The following is a 19,496-nucleotide window of genomic DNA, read 5'->3' on the forward strand; positions in this document are numbered from 1 at the left end:
GTAGGAGTGCAATTGAATGTTGCAACTGGTGCAAAACATTGGTACTGCAAGTATCAGTGCCAAATCTGCGGTCAGAAGCTCTTACCAGAACGAAATACTGCACAAAAATTGTGAAGTCTGCTTTTGAATCAAGCAGTCAGCGAGAAGAGGTTTGAAATCGCAGTTGGTGAAATTCATCCTCCTAACGTTTACGTCCTGCCCCGATCCATGACCGAAATTAACGCTGAGAAGATGGGTAATTTGGTGTATCGAGCCAACGGCTTTTACCCTGCTGAGATTTACTTTGGTTGGATGGCCAAAAACACACCTTTGAACTTAGAGTACAGGTGCCATGTGGAGATCAACAAGGGAAATGGCCCTAGCTCCATTACCAGTACATTGAGGCTCACTGTGGCAGAGTGGAACTGTGGAACCAATTTGCTTCTGTTTAGTGCGACACCCATCCCTTCGCAGAAATTTAATGAGGAGTATAAATATTTCCCATGGCAAACCAACATTTGTTCCAACTGACAGTTTCAAACCCTATTCATAATCTGAGATGTGTGTATTATAGTTTCCTATGGATGTGTTAAAACTTGTATGCCAATATCTAAGCAACTGAGTCGGATATGAATATTCTGAAAAGCTCAATAGGGTTCAATGGCATTGCTAGACGAAGATGGAATTCTTTATGTGGCTTTGTTCATTGCAATAAACGAAGAAATACTTCCATACCCATGTTTTGCTTGCATGTTACTTTGCAAAAATTACCTTACATTTAATCTAAATGTATATATTATCTAGAGTGATATGTGAGCAGTACAATACGTCTGGTGCCCAAAGCTTTACGTCCATTACGGTTGTTGTTAATCACTTGCTCCTGAGTGCAATAAAAAAGCAGATTCCACGTGTACGTTGATGAGACCTGGCTCTCTCTCAACATCCTCTAAATTGACCCCGCTGCTGCCTTCCGAATAATGCTTGTGCAGTAAATACTAGTGGACGAGCAGAAATGTCCAACAATTAAACAGTACAGCGACCACCAAAACTAATGTGTTATGTGCCTGCCAAAACATCAGTTTCTCAATTACCTGATCCATCCTTCTACCTGACCATTGTTCGAGGCTAAACCTGGATTCAGAGGCTCGGCATCCCAATCAAAACTGAGCTATCTCCAAACACATATTGACTCCACCACTATGACTCTCTGCTTGCCACTCTGTCATTTCAATTGACTCTCACCTCCTCTTCGCTCCCCTGCTGCTGAAAATGTCATCCATTCCTTTGACGCCTGTCGATTTGACCATTGCAGCTCTCTCTTGGAATGCCTCCAATATTATTGCACATTAAACCATATCCTTTTCATAATTTCCCCCTTCCACATTATTCATTGATGGCTTCCAAATTTGCAGCCAATAAAACGTTCATTAAACTATCAGGAAAGGCGGTGGTTTAATGGAAATGTAACTGCAGTATTAATCCAGTCCCCCAGATTGGTGAACTCAATTGTTATCTCCCCACAGTTGCTGGTAGAATTGAAGGTCCATTGACATGCCTGGAATTACTCTCAGCAATAGCGAGCATGACACTGTTTTAAAACATCACTGGTTCATTGCAAACATAGTAAACAAAGTCTGATACACCTTATACAGTTTGTACAGCTATTTTATATCGTTTCTCTGGAATAGCCTCGGGAATCATTTAATTCATGGCCAATTCGAGTTCAGCAAATAACGCTCGTGCCTCCATCTTGTGAAACAGTAGAGAATAGAGACATTTTCGTAGTCCTGTAATACTGGCCTCTTCTCTATCCTGCTTTTGTACTGTCTGATTGGCGGCAGTCAATGGCAAATGGAATTACATTAACAAAAATAATTTTAAAAAACAAGTTCTATGCTGTTCCGTGCCTATAATGAATCTGCTAATCCAATCGTTGCCAAAATCGTGGTGTTACATGCTCATGTCACACGGGACACCAGATCGTTGTTTAATCTGTATTGTTAATACGTCATATGCACAATGTCACGCTGGAACCTCTGGCACAGGTTAAAGAATTGATTGACATGCTACTGTCCAGATCCATCCCTCCAGAAAATCCCACGTTGTGATTGGAGGGGATACCCATTGTTTCCATAAAAAGTCACAGCAGCAATCCGTTCCTGCAAGTGCCAGATTTTGCACGGGGGATTGTTGGTTAAGTGTCTCTAATACCATGATTTACTGAATACAGTAAAAAGAAGGAATGCAAACAATTCGCTTGTTATAGATGAGATAATCTGTCATGTGAAGGAATCAGGTCAGAGAATTCATTAACCAACTTTGCACAATATATGCCTGATCAGCCGACAGTGACACAAGGATGGGTGAGGCCTTTTATGACAACAGTCAGTGCACTGTTCTATGGAACGTAGAAATGTTTATGTTGACCGTGTCACTGTGACTTTGCATAACGTTGCTCTCTGAGATGTACTATCTGTCCATCCTGGAGGGTGTCTGCTCGATGGTCTGTTGTACCTGCTAATGCTGGAGCAACCCTCTCTGATTGGAAGAAGTGCTGCTCTATGACAAGTGGTGCATATATCTTTGCTGGTGGCTGTTTTAGAATGGGGAAGCTTTGGTCGCACGAGATGTGTCAGCTATGCATGCACAGGATGTTTCTCTGAGTGGGAGAAACGCAGATCACATATAAAATTACTACTGTGTCTTACATAATACGAACTCTACTCCTCTGACACAATAATTACTTTTATTCATTATTATGGACATTGCGTCAATCAATATCAAGCTGGCAAAAGTAACAGCTAAGTTTTAATGATTGGTAAGTTCAACTTCTATTATATCACCAAACCCGAGATTGCCGGATTCATTTCATCAACACTGCATTGTATTCTGCTTTCAACGTGAACACATTTATAACAATAACCATCAATTCCATCCAGAAATCCCTGACGTGGAGGATGACCTAGATGTCTATGAGGTAGAAGAAGACACTTTGAAAAGTTTTAATGACGATACCGACTTTGCATTAAAGATTCTGAGGAAGGGTCAACGGACCCGAAACGTTAACTCTGTTTTTTTCCTTCACAGATGCTGCCACCCCTGCTGAGCTTTTCCAGCAACTTTGTTTTTGTTCCTGATTTATAGCATCCGCAGTTATTTTGGTTTTTATTTTGAACGAATGGTGATCATTTTCGTCATCCTGTTCGTTCTCAGCATGATGTACAACGCGTTTGTAACAACGCTAAAGCGAAGAACCCATTTCAGCGATACCATAGCATTGTGCAAATTTACAGGAAATTTGTATACGAAACAAAGATGAACATTTATTTCCCCCACCCCACCCCCACCATCATAAATGGGACATCATTAATCGTTTACATGTGATTAACTGACAAGTTCAATAAGCCTACTGCACATGATGTTTTAAAAGAATACGTGAGAGTGCATGTGACATATGGGAATTAAACAATACAATCGAGGGAGGTCATTACCTTGCCTGTAGATTGGGGTTATTGGAAGCACAGAAAATAGAAAATCGGTTTAGGGTTATATTTGGGAATATTGAGCATAATAAATCAAAAGCGAGAGGAAGGAAGAAGACAAGCAGACGTTCCAAATACTCACGATGACTTTGAAGGAATGTGAAGAGCATTGATTGATGAAGGATTGCAGACAGAGGACATGATTTGCAAGTCTGCATCAGGTTATGTTTAGTCCGTGTCTGAATTAATTATACACATTGTAATTACATGTCTCCTAATAATACTGTGTGGCAAAAAATATATCAATCACTGTTTTCACTTTTCTAATTATTCACTAAATCCACAGGATTTTGTGAGGAGGACAATTTGAAATATAACTATTCTTCAGGTGAATAAATAGTCCCTGGCGTTACCCTCAACCGGCTGGTGCGAATTTTAGTTTCATTGTCACCTTCTTCTGAGTTCTGTCAACATCGTTAGAGTATAAAGTTTCTCTCCATAAATCGTCTGCATTTTCAATGACCTTGAACAGATCAATTCTATGGACCAATTCTTGAATTATGGAGTGTTACAGTTGCTTCCATGCATGAGTCACAAAAAGTTAGTGTTCAGATGTAGCACAAAGTCAAGAAGGCTATGGGATCTTATCTTTTATTGTGGGAAGAATTGACCATAGCAGTAAGGACTTTATGCTTCATTTGAATTGAATATTGGTGAGGCCATGTCTCGAAGGCTATGTTGAATGTTTGTCTCATTTTTTTTATAAAAAAAGGAGGAATGTACATGCATTAGGTGTTGTTCAGACAAGTTTAACTGGGTTTACAGTTTAAATGAAAGAACTGTTTTATGAAGGTATTTTAACAAACTCGGCTTAAATCCAATGACGTCCATAAAAGAGAGAAGTGGCTTTACTTGGCTCGATAAGACCCTGAATCCTCATGATAACAAAAATTCGAAGTTATGTTTTTCATAAAAATGTGAGGTGAGGTACTTTGGAAGAAGTAATAAGACAAGAGATTAATCAATGAATGGTCGGAAATAAGGAAGCTTTGATTGGGTACTTGCCCACAGATCTTTGAAGGCGGAAGGAGAGGTTGCTTTAAGAAATCTTAGCACAGATTATCAAACCAGGGAGATCATGTTGGAACTGTGGAAAACCTTGGTTACGGCACAGCTGGAGAACTGTGTGCATTACTGTTCAGCACATGATAGGAGTGACGGAACGCCACTGAAAAAAGGTCTGAAAGAACTGCGAATGCTGGAAATCTGAAACAAAAGCAAAACAAAAAAGCTGGAAAATCTCAGCACATCTGGCAGCATCACTGGACAGAAATCAAAGATAACGTTTAGGGTCCAGTGACTCTTCTTCAGAACCAGATCTGCATAGATTTTCCAGAAATTTGTTTTTGTTTGGAATTTCAGTGGTACGGCTGCAAGAGAGGCTCACCAGGATGTTGCCTGTATGGGAGCATTTTAGCAATAAATAGAGGCTAGAAAAGCTGTTTTCTTTAGCGTAGAGCAAGCTGAGTGGGAACCTTACTGCGATGTTAGAGATTATGATGGCCATGTGCACAAGGGTAGTAGAGGTGTCCTGTGATGATAGTCGACAGCGCTTCCTTAACGCCCCACTTTGAGTTCCTCGACCTGTTCCAAGTCCATCACTTTTGCCACGGCAACAGTTGTACACACTACAATGGTGGGTATACTCACTATGACAATGAGATTGTGCTACGATGACATGACTGTGCACTGGTAACTGTTACCATCACTGTTATGTACAAGTGCAGTTGCGGAAGGCAGATTAGTGAGGATGAGCACAAGTCTGTTTTTCCTTCTTGTTGGCTCCCTCACCACCTGCTCTAAATCTTACCACTCTTTCGTGTTTCTTCCACTTAGTGCTGAACATAGGGCAGTATTAAATCATTCGCTGAGAAGGTTGCCTTGCATACTTTTGACCTAATGCCACGAGACTTCATGAAGTTTAGAGTCAATGTTGTGGTGTGCTAGGTCAACTCTCTGCGACCTGACTTTCCACTGTCACCAACTCTGCTGGATATGTCCTATAAATGGGACATGAATTACTTAGAGATGGTGATTGAGGCATTTGGGACATTGATTCCGTGCATATGACAATGTTCAATCATATTGACTGGAGTTCCGAGGAAGGGTCAATGGTCCTGATACGTTAACTTAGAATTTTCTTCACAGATGCTGCCAGAAATTATGAGCATTTCCAGTAACTTCTGTTTTTGTTCCTTTTTGACTCGTCTGTGAGATAGTTTCACCAACTCAGTCACTAAACCCCAGATAAAGGGTATTATGATATGTAGGTTCGACAGGGTTGGGCTTGCTGTTGCCGTTTCTTGTGCCTTAGTTAGTGCCATTTTTCTGATTTGAATTGAGAACTTTATGAAGTTGATAAAACTGAATGGTTTGTGAGACTGTTTCAAAGCGCATTTAAAAGTCAATCAGAGGCAGTCTTAGGGCAGTCAGAGACAAACAGCAAGCGCTATATTTTCCAGTGTCCCCCCCCCCCCTCCCAATCCCTACTATAACAAAGGAAAGTTTCTTGCCTTCCATCTTAATGTTCCTTATTTCTGCTTCAAATTTACAGACCGTCAACGTTAGTAGAGGGGAAAGATAGCTTATAGTAATTAAAATAATGTTTGCTCTTGCTTCAAGCAAAATATACCAATGATGAACGGTAACTACTTAGGGAACTACCAATTAAAAGGGACAGAAAGCCAAAGGATGACTTTAAATAACTTAAAGTACGATTAAAGTCAAATTGTTTGCGTTGGAAACAAACTTTTTCTTTTTCACACGAATACAGAATCCACTGAACATAAATACAGAATACATTTGAGTTTAAATTGTTCTGTTCAATGCTGTTGTACAATGATTTCATTTCAGAACGAATGGGTCCATTGAAGAGTTCCCTCAATCATAGAGAATGGTGCACGCCATTGAAATAGAATGTTAATCATGTCGTGAAAATGCTCATTTAAAATTCCATGGAATGCGATGAAAATTAGGTTATGATAGAATTACTTGAAGTCAAGAAGAGTTTACCTGAAAACATCCTGCATTTTTTGTCAAGGATTAATAGGTTTGATTTTTCCTGTATGCTTTTTGGCTATTCAGCGTTACTATAATCAGCCTTTCCCTATTTCTGATTGGCTTCTCTTTCTACAATTGTTTCTACAGACGGTCAAGAAGTTTATTTCTGGCTCGTGTTTAAAACTTGTATGGGAACCTGCGACAATGAAGATCTTAGAGCAGTGGCACGATTATCAGCCACTGCACTGTGTATCTCAATATAGTCACAATTAAACAATGAAACGGCTTGCTTAACTTTTGCTATTAACTTGCATTTTAAATCTTCCTTCTTTAAGTTTTAGTGTTAAGTAGAATTCTACATAAATGCAAAAAAAACCCCAAAGAATAAATCAAAACAGATTGGAAATGACTGTTCATATGAGTAGGTCGGATATTCGAAGAGAGACAGAGTTTCTGGTCCTGGCCTTCATTAATGATCAAGATATTTACGAAAAGTAATGTCAAAAAACTACCTACCACATCTTGAACTCAGAGATGCAATATCCCAGAATGTAAAACTCCCTCGTCATCTGGAATTCCTTAACAACGCAGTATCCAGATATTTCCTATGGAGCAATAGAGCTTAGAATTAATCCAAAGATTACATAGCAGAACAGTCAAAAGCAATATTTACAGTGGGAAGTAAATATTCCTTTGGTCATTAGTTTGCATCACCAAAGAATCCATCGACATGGTATTCTGTGGACAGAAGAGATGGTCTAAGCTAAATATTGGTGACAATTACATCAGTGATTCAGAACAGGGAGCCTTCAAGAAAGCCTTCACATCTAAAGATATACATTGGCAAGAAAGGCAACTTTATGCATTTCCCCAAACAAATGTAACGAAAGTAACATCCACTTTGTACCAGTCTCAAGATCTGGTATAACTGCAAAATAACTAGATAGATTACGAAGACGCAATACGACCATATCTTCGTTGTCACTGAATGAAAATCTTGAATTGTGCACAAGGCAATATTTTGAGTGGTTTACTTAAATGAACTGCCGCAATCAATATGAACGTTTGCTCACTTGATCGCTCTGTGCAATTGAAATGCAGCCAACGATAGATTTCATGTGCATCTTTACTTTGAACATGACTATTCTTTTATTTTATTATCAAAATTCTTTGACTGCCAACTGACTGTTAAACTTTGTGAACATAATGTGATGGGCTGTAACAAAAATGATTGATGTTATATTTCTGTTTTCCACTGATATCCTGTATTTTAATCTAACAAATATTTTAGAATATACATTTTCCAATTTCCCTCAATGATTAAGTTTATAAAATTCGTCCTGAATTGTCATAACCGTTACAGCACACATGAATGAATTCATGTAGGGGTAAAATTCAATCAAACGAACAATGTGCAAGATCACTTTCATTTCGCAAAGTTTGGAGAGCTCTCAATTGATTTTATTTTTCATTTCATTCTCGGGATATGCGTGAGACGGGTATGGTAAATCGTTATGCATAACCAATTGCCTTTGAGTCGATGCTAGTGAGCTCATTATTTGAACTTCTGAAATCTATGTCGTGTAGCTGCACATGCAAATGTGCAAAAAGGGAGTTTCAAGATCTTCATTCAGTGACAACGAATGTATGGTCGATAGAATTCCATGTCAATATGGTCAGTAACTTGCATGGGAATATGCAGTACTGTTCTCTTGCTCATTCTTCCCATTTAGTTCGAGGTTACACACTTCAAGAGACTGAAATTAAAGCGCTTAAAGTTTCAAATCATGGTAAATGGAAAGCCACAGACAGGGACTGAGTCAGCGTAGCAGAACTTCACAGGCAACAAAATCGAGTCTTTAACTCCAAGGAATTTACGACAGAACTGAATGCTTAAAGCTAACTGAATTGAATTTAAGGCTTCATTTCACTGAATCTTCAATCCATTCTTTAAAGTAATTGCCAGGTTTCGAAACTAAAACCCGAATGTATGCGTCATTCTGGCAACTATTTGAGTATTACAATTGACCAAAAATTTACATGGACACGACATTTTAATGTAAAACCAAGAACTTCAGATGCTGCAAAACTGAAAGCCGGAGAAACTCAAAATACCTAGCAGCATCTGTGGAAAAAAAGCAGAGTTAATGTTGTGAGTCTAGAGATTCTTCTTCAGCTTTCATATTCTGGCTAAAAGAAGAGGCCATAGATGAGAAATTAATTGGTGGATAAGTGACCACTTATCTCCCCAGAGGCCAAGGACTGGGTAAACAATGATGGTTGGAACAGTGATGATATAGTCCCAATAACGAATTAAGAAAATAACGGTTGAAACAACTATTATAGGAAATCAATTCAAAATATTCATGCAATAATGTAATTTGGAAACTTCCAGAGGCACATACTTGAAATGGTCAGAAGGATTAAGAGTGCAAAGACAATTTAGCATTTTTTTTTGTTTCATACTTTGCAGTTTTTCCATGGTCCTTTGAGGCATGCATTTCACTGCCAATTTTCAGCACGCTACCGTTTTTAAATCATACCTTTCAAGAAATCCCCCAGACGTACTGTTAATGCAGCGTTATTTTAAAACAAAAACAGACATCAATAAAACAAATTGAACCTCAGTATGTAATATTCAACAACTTCTGTTTAAAATTGCGTTTTTAAAATTCACCAAACTGGAAACTGATTGAAGGTCCTCCCAACTGAGTATAGTAACTTCGTTGGGTTCTCTTTCAGGAAGCGAAACTTACTTCCTACAATATCTGGCATGTTTCGAAGGAAATGTGCTTCATCGCTATATTTCTGGAAGCACTATCCCATTAAATATGAATAGGTTCTCATGTCACCTAAAAGTGAAATTACAAGAACGCTGAACAATTTGTCTTGGTCAGTGTCAAACGAATTGCTTGAAAACAAGCAATGACGTAAAATTACGTCAAAATAGTCTGAAATTAATACGAAGAAGTCAAGAAGTAAGGGATAAAATGCACTTAAAATGCTATATGTAAGAATCAGAACGCGCTACATTTTACACGGTTTCAATAACGTACCTCTGTCTTTTCACATGGACTGAGAAAATGGCCAGGAAATCCCCAATGCATAATACATTCGCTATTTTTGAGGGTTTAATGCTTGTTTTCAAATAAAATAAATTTTGGAGTTTTAAGCGTTTAGCTCAGAAAGCAAAACTAATCAATTACTGGTCTATCAAAATTAACTAAAGTCAATTGAATCGATATCGAGCAGAAAGGGTGTTATGTTGTGGTGTCACCAGAGTTGATGCGTTGCAGTTTGATTTCAGGAGCAGCATCGTGTGCCATCTTGTGGCTAATTCGAGTAATGCAGGCTCTTAGGAACTGAAGAAAGCTGCTCATCTTTGGTCTTCCTCCATGAACTCAGATCTTGTTTAACTTGTGTCTTACATCAATTCAGCAATCTTGGCTTTATATGGTATAAACCTCCTCAAGCAAAGATTGAGCAAAACCATTTGTTACCATTCCCATAACCTACTAACTTTTGAGAGAAATATCATCTGATTTCAATGCTCCTCTTTGTGACAATACCTTGACACCTGAATGTGCTAGGCGTAATCCTAGGATCACAGCAGCAAGACGAGTTTCAGAAAATCTATTTTGAAATTGTTACCATTGTTTCTTTTAGTTTAAGTAGCTCCTCCTCCTTCCATGCATCACAGAACACACCCTTTGTTTCTGGATCCTGGTTCTCGTAATTTAACCCTAAGCACAGAAATAATTTTTCCTTAAACTTTTAAGATGCACCTCCAACAACAAAGTATGGTCGAATAGTGACCAGAAATAATGAAATGATGGTGGCACAGTCCAGGCAAAATTCTCCACAGCAAACAATCACTTATTCTGTATTCCAGTCCCCTTGACTCATTGCTCTGTCTGCCATTTATTATAGAATCCCAACATTGCGCAAACAGAGCCTTTGGCCCATTGAGTTCACACCGAACGTCCGAAGAGCATCCCACCCGATCCATGTCCTATCGTATCTCTGCAGCCCTGCACTCCCCATGGCTAATCCATCTGCACATTCTTAGATTGTGGGAGGAAACCAGAACGCCCGGAGATGACAGGAGAATGTGCAAACTCCACACAGACAGTCGCCGAGGTTTCTGGTGCTGCGAGGCAGCTGCGCCATCCTCCGACACATCATGTTACCCTGCCTTTTGATTGTCTAACAAGGTAGCCTCCTTCTTTTTGTCATTTGACTATATCTGTCAGAGCTTTTACCTATTGCCTCAATTTGTCCCTGTTCATTTATCTCACTCAGTGGCGCATTACACGCCGTGCCTCCTAACCGGTTCACGCATTACTTAATTACAAAAATATGAGTACAGTACAGCATTCTTTATGCAATCAGGTCACGTAACTTCACAACAGTATTTTTAGCAGAAAACTTGCCGATTCTGCGCGCAATTCTCACTTTTTCCAAACACAGTAGTAATCAAAAGTATATATCTAAGTCAGTTATTCCGCATTTCGTGGCTTCTGACCCCGTCGCAAACTCTGTCCCTAATCCTCTCCTCCTATCTACTCATTTCTATCTCTCTTTGTAGGTTTTTCTTAACCATTCCTCAGATTCATAAGGACAGAAAATGCTTGATCAAAAGGCTCGGGAAACATGAATTAAGTTTAACATTAAGATTACACAATTCCTTCTTGCTCCCTGACTGTGAACATTTAACTGATATAAATGTACAAAACTGTTGACAAATCACGGTATTGCATTGTTTCCGTATCCCCAGGAAAGGTACAATGATTTTTCAGTGACAATTCATTTAAAACCATGTAAAGTGCTTACCAACCTGATCTTCCTTTTCTACCAAAGAGATGTATGTCACCACTCCGTACAAGCTACTCCTGAACGTCAATGCACCATGTTGAGACAAGTACAATCTGCAAGTTAATGTATTATTTGTACGTGCATTAGTTTCCTGACTATTTCCCTTTGGTAAACAGCCAGGTCACCAGGAAGTTGTTTACACAGTGCCTGGCCTTTCCTTCACTGCTTCTGTAATTTTCGACAAGAATAAACAAACCATTGCTGATCATATCTCAAGACACCCAGCCCAGCTCAGGTGAGCTTTTGAATACATGTAGATTTTTTCGCTCTGTTACCTTGAGGACTGATTATACAATCTCGACAGAAAGTGAAAGGTTGAACTTCGTCTGTAACTGCTATCCATTATTGAAAAGATGTACTACATACAGCATGTCAAAACCCAAAAGCTTTTGAAATGGATTCCTCTTCTGATCGTGTAATTTGATCGCATGAACATTTTATTCAGCCATGTGATATATTAACTAATACAGTAACAAACTGAGATTATAAACCATGTAAGGGGCCAAAATGAAAACAGTAACTTCAAGATCTGGCAAACCAAATGTCTGACATACAATTAGTTCGTCCTTTGGAACAGTTGTATGCTGGCGTTTACCACCAATCATCCCAAATCCCTGACCCAGAAGTGGTCTAATCAATTATCCATGTCATGGATCACAATCATAAAGGAGAAGTTCTGTAAAGTTTTGTATTATTTTCCTTTTCCATTATGTCGAGAAACCTCTCTGATTCCTGGAATGTCAGGGCTGACTTCTGAAGGAAGACTGGATCACTTCAAAATATGTTGACTGGAGTTTATATGAATGAAGGGTGATCTCATAGAAACCTGTTAAGTTCTGACAGGAGTAGATAAGGTATATGCAGGAAGAATGTTGTCGATAACCAGGGTGTCTAGAGATTAAGGATACGGGGTAGGATATTGAGAACTGAGAAGAAAAGAATTATTTTCCGCAGAACATGATGATTCTTCTGGGAACTGTCCCAAAAATTTTGAGGGTAAACATTGAGTGCGTTCAGGAAGGAATTCGATATCGTTCTTCAGACTAAAGGGGTCAAAGATTGTAGAGTGAAAGCGGAAACCTGGTACTGAGTTGGAATACCAGCCATGACCATATTGAATGGTCGAACAGCTTTGAAAGGCCCAATCACCTGCCCCTAAACTCCTATTTTCTATGTGTTGATGAAAACAGCTATTAGCTAATTAAAGGAAATGAATGCTTAGGTTTTGTTAAAAATGCGAACATCGGGATCACAAAGGAATGACATTGAAATCCTACCATCATTACCACGAGAATAGTTCAAATACCAGAATTAATGCGGCTCCATGAAACATTTTTTATTATTTTGGTTTAAGTTAAAGCATATTAAAAAGAAGAAATTGAAAAGTGTGTTAATTTTGATGTTGTCAGTCAAATCGTCCCGAAAGATATTCCACCCTGCAATAATTCTTTCGATTCCATACAGAAGGAATTCCACTCACATATTTTTCTGAGACTTCTACTTGCACAGTGAAGTAATGACAGTTTAAAAGGTATAAAGTACCTTTGCGAAATTCATATATTCATTAGTACACGAAATTATGTCTCAATTATCCATGTGATTGAAATTGGAATCAGCTATCAACTGCTATAAGGCTATGAGACAACGCAAAGCAATGTTATGTATGCTCAATACAGAATTATTCATACAGGATGAGATCATGGCATGGTTTGTGGATTTACTTGATTCTCGAGATTGTGTGGCACTGAGAGATTCGTTGGTATTTATACGGAGCTACGATGAGAGAGGTGAATCAGATTTTCATTGTGAAATGGAGGCTGAGAAAACCTTGTCGTTAGGTTGGCACATATGTAGGGCAGTACAAAGAGAGGTGGCCAGTGAGTTTAATGTAGTATTGATACAGCGTGCTGAGAGAAGGCAGAACAGTTAATTTAGCGAAGACACTGGACCATGAGCTGACGACTGAGCAATTTCGTTCGCAGGCACTTTTACAGTGGATAGGGAGTAAGGGAATTGTGGGACTACTTTGGAATTGTTAGAATGTATGATGAGGCAGTAGGCAGTGAGGGTATTTTCAGAGCGAATAACGGGTAAGGGAGACAGTGTTGAGCTCAGCTATTGTTGTTTAGGACACCAGGTAGAGTAGGGTGTAAAATAGACTTAATTATAATTATTTGCTTCATCAAAGACATTCCTTGCATCAGAATGTCAGAAATTGCAATGATTGTTTATTATTGTACGAATTTCAGCACAATCTGACGCTCCTCAGATTCTGAAACAGTCCATAGGAAAACAGAGAAAGACTTTGACAACATCCAGGCTTTGCACGTAAGTGGCAAGAAGCACACCAAACAAATGTGAAGCAATAACTCAACTCTATCAAGAGAAAATCTCAACCTTGTCTCTTGACGTTCAATGTAATTACCTTCGACAAATTGCCATTTCCAAAATCTTGGGTGGCTTCGAATTACCAGAAATTGACTGCAACAACCATATAAACACCATAGCTGCAGGAACACGTTCAAAAATGGCAATTTTGCATCGCATAATTCACCTCCTGTTTCCAGAATATTTTTCCCACAAGTATAAATCAGAAGTCCTGTGTGTGATGGAAGTTTTCCATTGGCTTGGATGAGTAGAGCTTCATCAACACAAAAGAAGTTTACACCAGCCAAGACAAAGCAGTCCATTGTATTAATACCCAATCAACCACCTTCACTCTAGTCACAGACATCGACAATTGCAACAGGGATGTATGATTGGTTACAAACTTTTAGAGGGTTAAAGGGTGGGCAGAGTCAGAATAAAATGGATACAGATTTTTGTTTGCTAAAGGTCATATTATTGGTAAGTTTGGGTACCGTTCTGTTTTCGTACGTGGCGACACTAATACATATTTTCCTCTGTCACTTCCCTGTTTTTCTTCCAAGACTTGTGCAACCATAGAAACTGTTCACCACAGTAATCAGTGACAGGCAGCTTTCCTGCACAGACTCGCTAGCTTGTTGAAAACTCTCAGTGCCAAAAGGAAATGGTCCATAGTAGTCTGCAAGCCGTTGACATTTAACAGTGATAGTCAACTTGGAGTACTGGGGTCATTCTAAACTTAACCACAGATTGTTGTGATGTTTGTGCAGGATATTCTTATCGAGTTCTGCAAGCTGCTGTATGTTTGCATGTTGTATCCCGTATTTTGACATTTCCTTTCGTAAATCATTCTGTTAGATTGACTTAGCTTGGGTTGAAAAATGCACTGAGGAAATGGATGCATATTAGTTGTGTCGAAAAACACTTTCGACCCAAAAGCGTCGTCCTTGATTTCCCTCTCTTACAACGTGTTGCTCATCATACCATGAAGCATATTTTATAGATATTTCAATTCACCTTCTCGAAATATTTGGACACACCTTTAGGACAGGAGAGACTTGAGCCTAGAACGGTTGTCCATCCTTTATATGATATTGCAGCGAAGACACAAAGTTTGAATGGTCTGTCATTGGATTTTATTCGTAATATTTGAATCATTTTCCAGCCAGTGCCTCAAAATAATTTTGTTCCTTCCTTTCTTAGAAATCATCATGACGTTTTCTTATTAAGATATGATTATTTTCTTTCAAGTTCTCAGAATAGTGCAACAGTGGTAGAAATGAGAATATTTTTATGTTCCTATCAATGGAGAAATCAAACAGACCAGATCAGATATCTTGGAAACACTTGCTTATTTCCATAACTCCAAGGAGATATATAATTATTGATCATCTACCTCTATTTCATTGACTATCGTACATCCCAGAGGTAATTCATCCATGGTGTTTCCAAATTCAGTTTCAAATGAAAGTAAACATTGCACAAACCACATGTCGAGCTACGAAGTGAAACACTGGAAGAGGAGATCAATCTATATTTTAAGCCTACACTGCCACAGAAATATATTGTGGTTGTTGCAAACACTATCTGGTTGTTCTGGAACGGTAACTGGTTGAACTGAATAGGTGTTGAACTGACCTCATTAAAATCGATGCATTTTGTCTTGAAATTTCCATTAAAACCACATGATAGACAACTGAAATGAATATCGCCCGTTTTGCAAATATGTTTACTCATTCCATTGTTACATTTGTTACCTCTAATTTTACAATTATGTTTGCCTGTACAAAGCAAAGAACAATAGAAATATTCACTGAAAGTTCACTTTTGGCATTTTCAGCGCTAGAACACAACACTTCTTTCGGGTTTATATTCTTTTGAATACAAACCAAAGTTATGCAAATCGTTATCACAAATTTAACTGTGAAGATATGCTGCAGAGTTACGAACTGCACTTCATACTCTCCCATTGGACGCCAAACAGAATGTGAACAAGACGCTTGATAAGTGAAAGATAAGCATGTCGGAAGATCCTAAACAAAATTAAAATCATAGGCATTCTGATTCCGTTTTGTATCTACTTTTACAGCTCCTTGATTCAACATTGATCTTCACAACTGCAGAGCATGAACAACGTCATTGATTTTGAAGTTTCTTTTTCCTCAGTGTTTCTTTTTCCTTTCCTCAGAAATTAAAAAAACTTTCCTCAGAGTGATTTACGTCAGTTGGAACTAAAGTTCTCACTACCGTTTCGTCTACTCTGGACCAATATTTTGTCTTGTCTGCATAACTAGCTTAACTCCTTTAATTTTTGTTGATAGTGCAATATGATCTCCGTTCGCCCTCGCCCTCCAATCTTTCCTGGAGTTTCCATTTTGTTCATCGAATTTTCCCTTTAGGAACTTCCCAGACTCCAAGACTCAACATTGAACTCCATAGATTCACAGACGATAACATGATGTCTATTATCAATTTTCCTCGCATTATCCCCCACCGTCCCACTCAGACTTTGGCGTTACGTCTTTGCTTTTCTCTCAGCAGGGAGCACCCGTTTTCGTTGCTTGACACCTCAATGTGCGTCCACTTTAAATCTCTATTTCTCTTTCAACTTAATTATCAACTCGCTTGTTTTTGCGCCAGGCCTTCAGATTACTTGTTCGCTTCACTCCTTCTCTGCCTAGTCAGAAATATTAAATAAAAATTCTTTTCAATACATTTCACTTCTGAAGAACAGTCACGCTGCACTGGAAATATTAACTCTGTTTCTTTCTCCACAGATGCTGGCAGACATATTGCGTTTATCCAGTAATTCCTGTGTTGTTTCATAATGCTTGATTATCAGTCTGTTCCCCCTTTCAATACGCTTCATGACAGGTGGTAAGTGCGAGGGATTTTCCTGGTCAGGCATCCTGCAGCAAAACAATGACAAACTTGCCGCAGCACTCCTTCTACTGTCCTGGATCAATCCATACAAGAAAGACAAGAAGCAGCCGACATTTTCAAGAAGTCTCATGCTAATTTCTCAAAACAATGACCGGAAGCAGCATGAAAGAAGAAAAAAACTTGTGATTTTCTAACAGATGTTAAAATCTGCTGCCAGCACAATTTGAGGCTGTGGCAAAGAATGCAAATTTCAGTTTTATTTCATGAACAATTATACAAAGCCACAATATAGACATGCAAAAACAATATAAGGCTATGTGGAATTACCACTGCATCGTACGTAGATATATAACAGCACCGGTAAAGCTTGAGGTTATCCATGACAAAGCCTTATGCTTGTCGAGAAGAGTCTATTGAATTCGAAACTATCACCTCGGAAACCTTTCAGAAAACAGTTCACAAACTAGAGGGAGAATGGTGAATCTTCTCTGCCATTTCTCTGCAGCTAGAGATATCGTCAATATCAGGCAGCATCCCAGTGAGTACTGAGGTGTTGTAATATTGAGCGATCTTGCACAGAATATATTCAAATGCTCAACGACAGACGGTTGAACAAAAGATCCTCTTGCATTCTAGTTTGTTACTCGAAGGTGGATAGGCGACAGACGTACATATCAGGTACTTATTAACAAATATCTAAAAACCAAATGATGCTTGGAAGTTACAATAACTAACTTTGGGTAGAAATTTGCTTTCGTTTGCATATTATTCTGTGGACATGGAAAATATTACAAATCCTCAGCAGAGTATGAAAATCTCATTGTGATGTCTGCATAAATATATATGCCTCGACTATGTAACTGCACAAGTATTTATTGGAAAATTGAGCGCAAGATTCCTGAGCAAAATTGGCTAAACAAATAGTTAGATGGACAGATAGATAGATAGACAGATGGACAGAGGATTCGACTATTTTCCCGTGACAGGTGTTAAACTGAGAGTACCATAGCTATTTGGTTTCTACTCATGACCATTCGTAAATATGTGAACGTCATCTGGGAACATCCCAAAGCGCAGTAAATAATATAAATTGAAAAGTCTCACAGATCAAATACTTCATCCCCTAAATAGCTTCGGCTACCACATAGTGTCCCTATTTTAGGTGTTTTAATTCAAGCCAAAAATGTATACAAAAAGATGGATAAATCATTGGAAAATAACACGCTGATGTACAAAATAAATGGAGCAGAAGCACAAAAAGTGACTTTAAAAATATCATGTTTGCGGTTCATGCAAAATTGTGGAAAATATTTAGTCACTACCAGATCATGGGAATTTTAGCGTGCCAATTTGCATGGCAGTAAATTTGAACGCTAGATAGATGTGCAGATATATACGGAGAAGTCAGGAGCCACTGTACAGTGATAGTCTCATTAATAGTTGAGTATCTAACTGAGGGATGGGTAAATGGATAGAGAGAAAGATAGGTAAGTGAATTAATAGATAGGTGGAAAGAAAGAAAGAAAGATTGGTAAAATTCTACGAGTGCTAGTAATCCGAAACAAATACAGAAAATGCTGGAGAAACATAACAGGTTTGACTGAATTTGAGGAAAGAAACTGTCGTATCGTTTTGAGTTTGATATCACTCATCCTCAGAACCGCTTCTGAAGAAGAGGAGTCATATCTTAGTTAGTGAAGAAAATCTCCTCTTAGTTTTCTGCCTTTTGCCTTTAACCTGTACCTCCTGTTTATTGACGTCTCTACTAATCGAAAAAATGCCTCCTTATCCACACTTTATGTGCACCTTCTCATCTTCTGCAGCTCAATCATGATTTTCTCTCAATTTTCAATGCTCAAAGGAAAGGAACAGCAGTATATCCAATCTTTCTCCTAGCTCATATCCATCAACTCAGAGTGCAACCTACTTCATCTCCTTTACACCTTCGCCAGTGCACTCACACCTTTCCCATGATTTAGTGACCAGAACTAGACACAGATCGCGAGGTGTGATTTGATCAGCAATTTATACATTTCCACAATAACGTCACGGCCTGTGTAATCTATTCTTTGGCCAACAGAGACAAATATTCCATCTTACTTCTTAACTGCAATTTCTACCTGCCTGCTATCTTCAGGTATCCAGTTATATGCGCAATCAGGTATGCCCAATTTTTCTGTATTTTGCATGGTGCTGACATTCATAGAGTAATATCTTGCATGGTTCGCCCATCTATTCGTGTTGGAATTCTATGTACTATTGATGTGCATATTTGTCAAGTTTATCAATATCTTTATGACTGTTTATCACCACGCCAAATTTCATGACATTGTGACCCTCTTAATCATATTCCCTACATGTAAGACAAATCATAAATGTACAGTACTTAATCACAGACCCCAAAATTGAGTCTTGTGAAATCTCACTGGAAAGAGATGTCTAGTCACAGAAGGATTCATCTTCCAGCAAACTCTATCCCTCCTCTCAGCGTTATTTGAACCCAAATAACTTCACCTTGTTCCCACGGATTCTTACTGTTTTGCCCTATCTGCCAGCAGGAAACTCACCAAAAGCCTTGCTAACGTCATCAAATCCTTCACCAATAAACCAATTACTTTTTTAAAAAATCGATCTCATTTGTGAACGTTTCTTTAACAAATCCATGCTGACATTCCCTGATCAATCCATGACTCTTCAAGTGCAGATGTACTCCATCACTCCTATTTATTTCTAATGCAATCACGACAACTGATGCTTGTCAGACAGTCGTGCAGTTTCCAAGGCGATCCTTTTGTTACTTTTATTCGCAAATGATATGTCAAATTTAGAAGTACTCCATTCTTGCATTAG

General features: G+C 38.6%; 1 gene segment (V, D, J or C); it reads left to right on the top strand.

Moving 5' to 3' along the window:
* The first annotated feature begins 207 nt into the window (after nucleotides 1-207).
* LOC109936784 overlaps nucleotides 208-19,496 on the top strand; it is a 51,046-nt gene continuing 31,757 nt past the window's right edge. Inside the window, 1 exon segment of the C gene segment in view lies at nucleotides 208-373. Within this exon segment, the coding sequence occupies nucleotides 208-373 (166 nt within the window).

This window comes from Rhincodon typus, chromosome 42, assembly GCF_021869965.1.
Source record: "Rhincodon typus isolate 14 chromosome 42, sRhiTyp1.1, whole genome shotgun sequence".
NCBI classification, from domain to species: Eukaryota; Metazoa; Chordata; class Chondrichthyes; order Orectolobiformes; family Rhincodontidae; genus Rhincodon; species Rhincodon typus.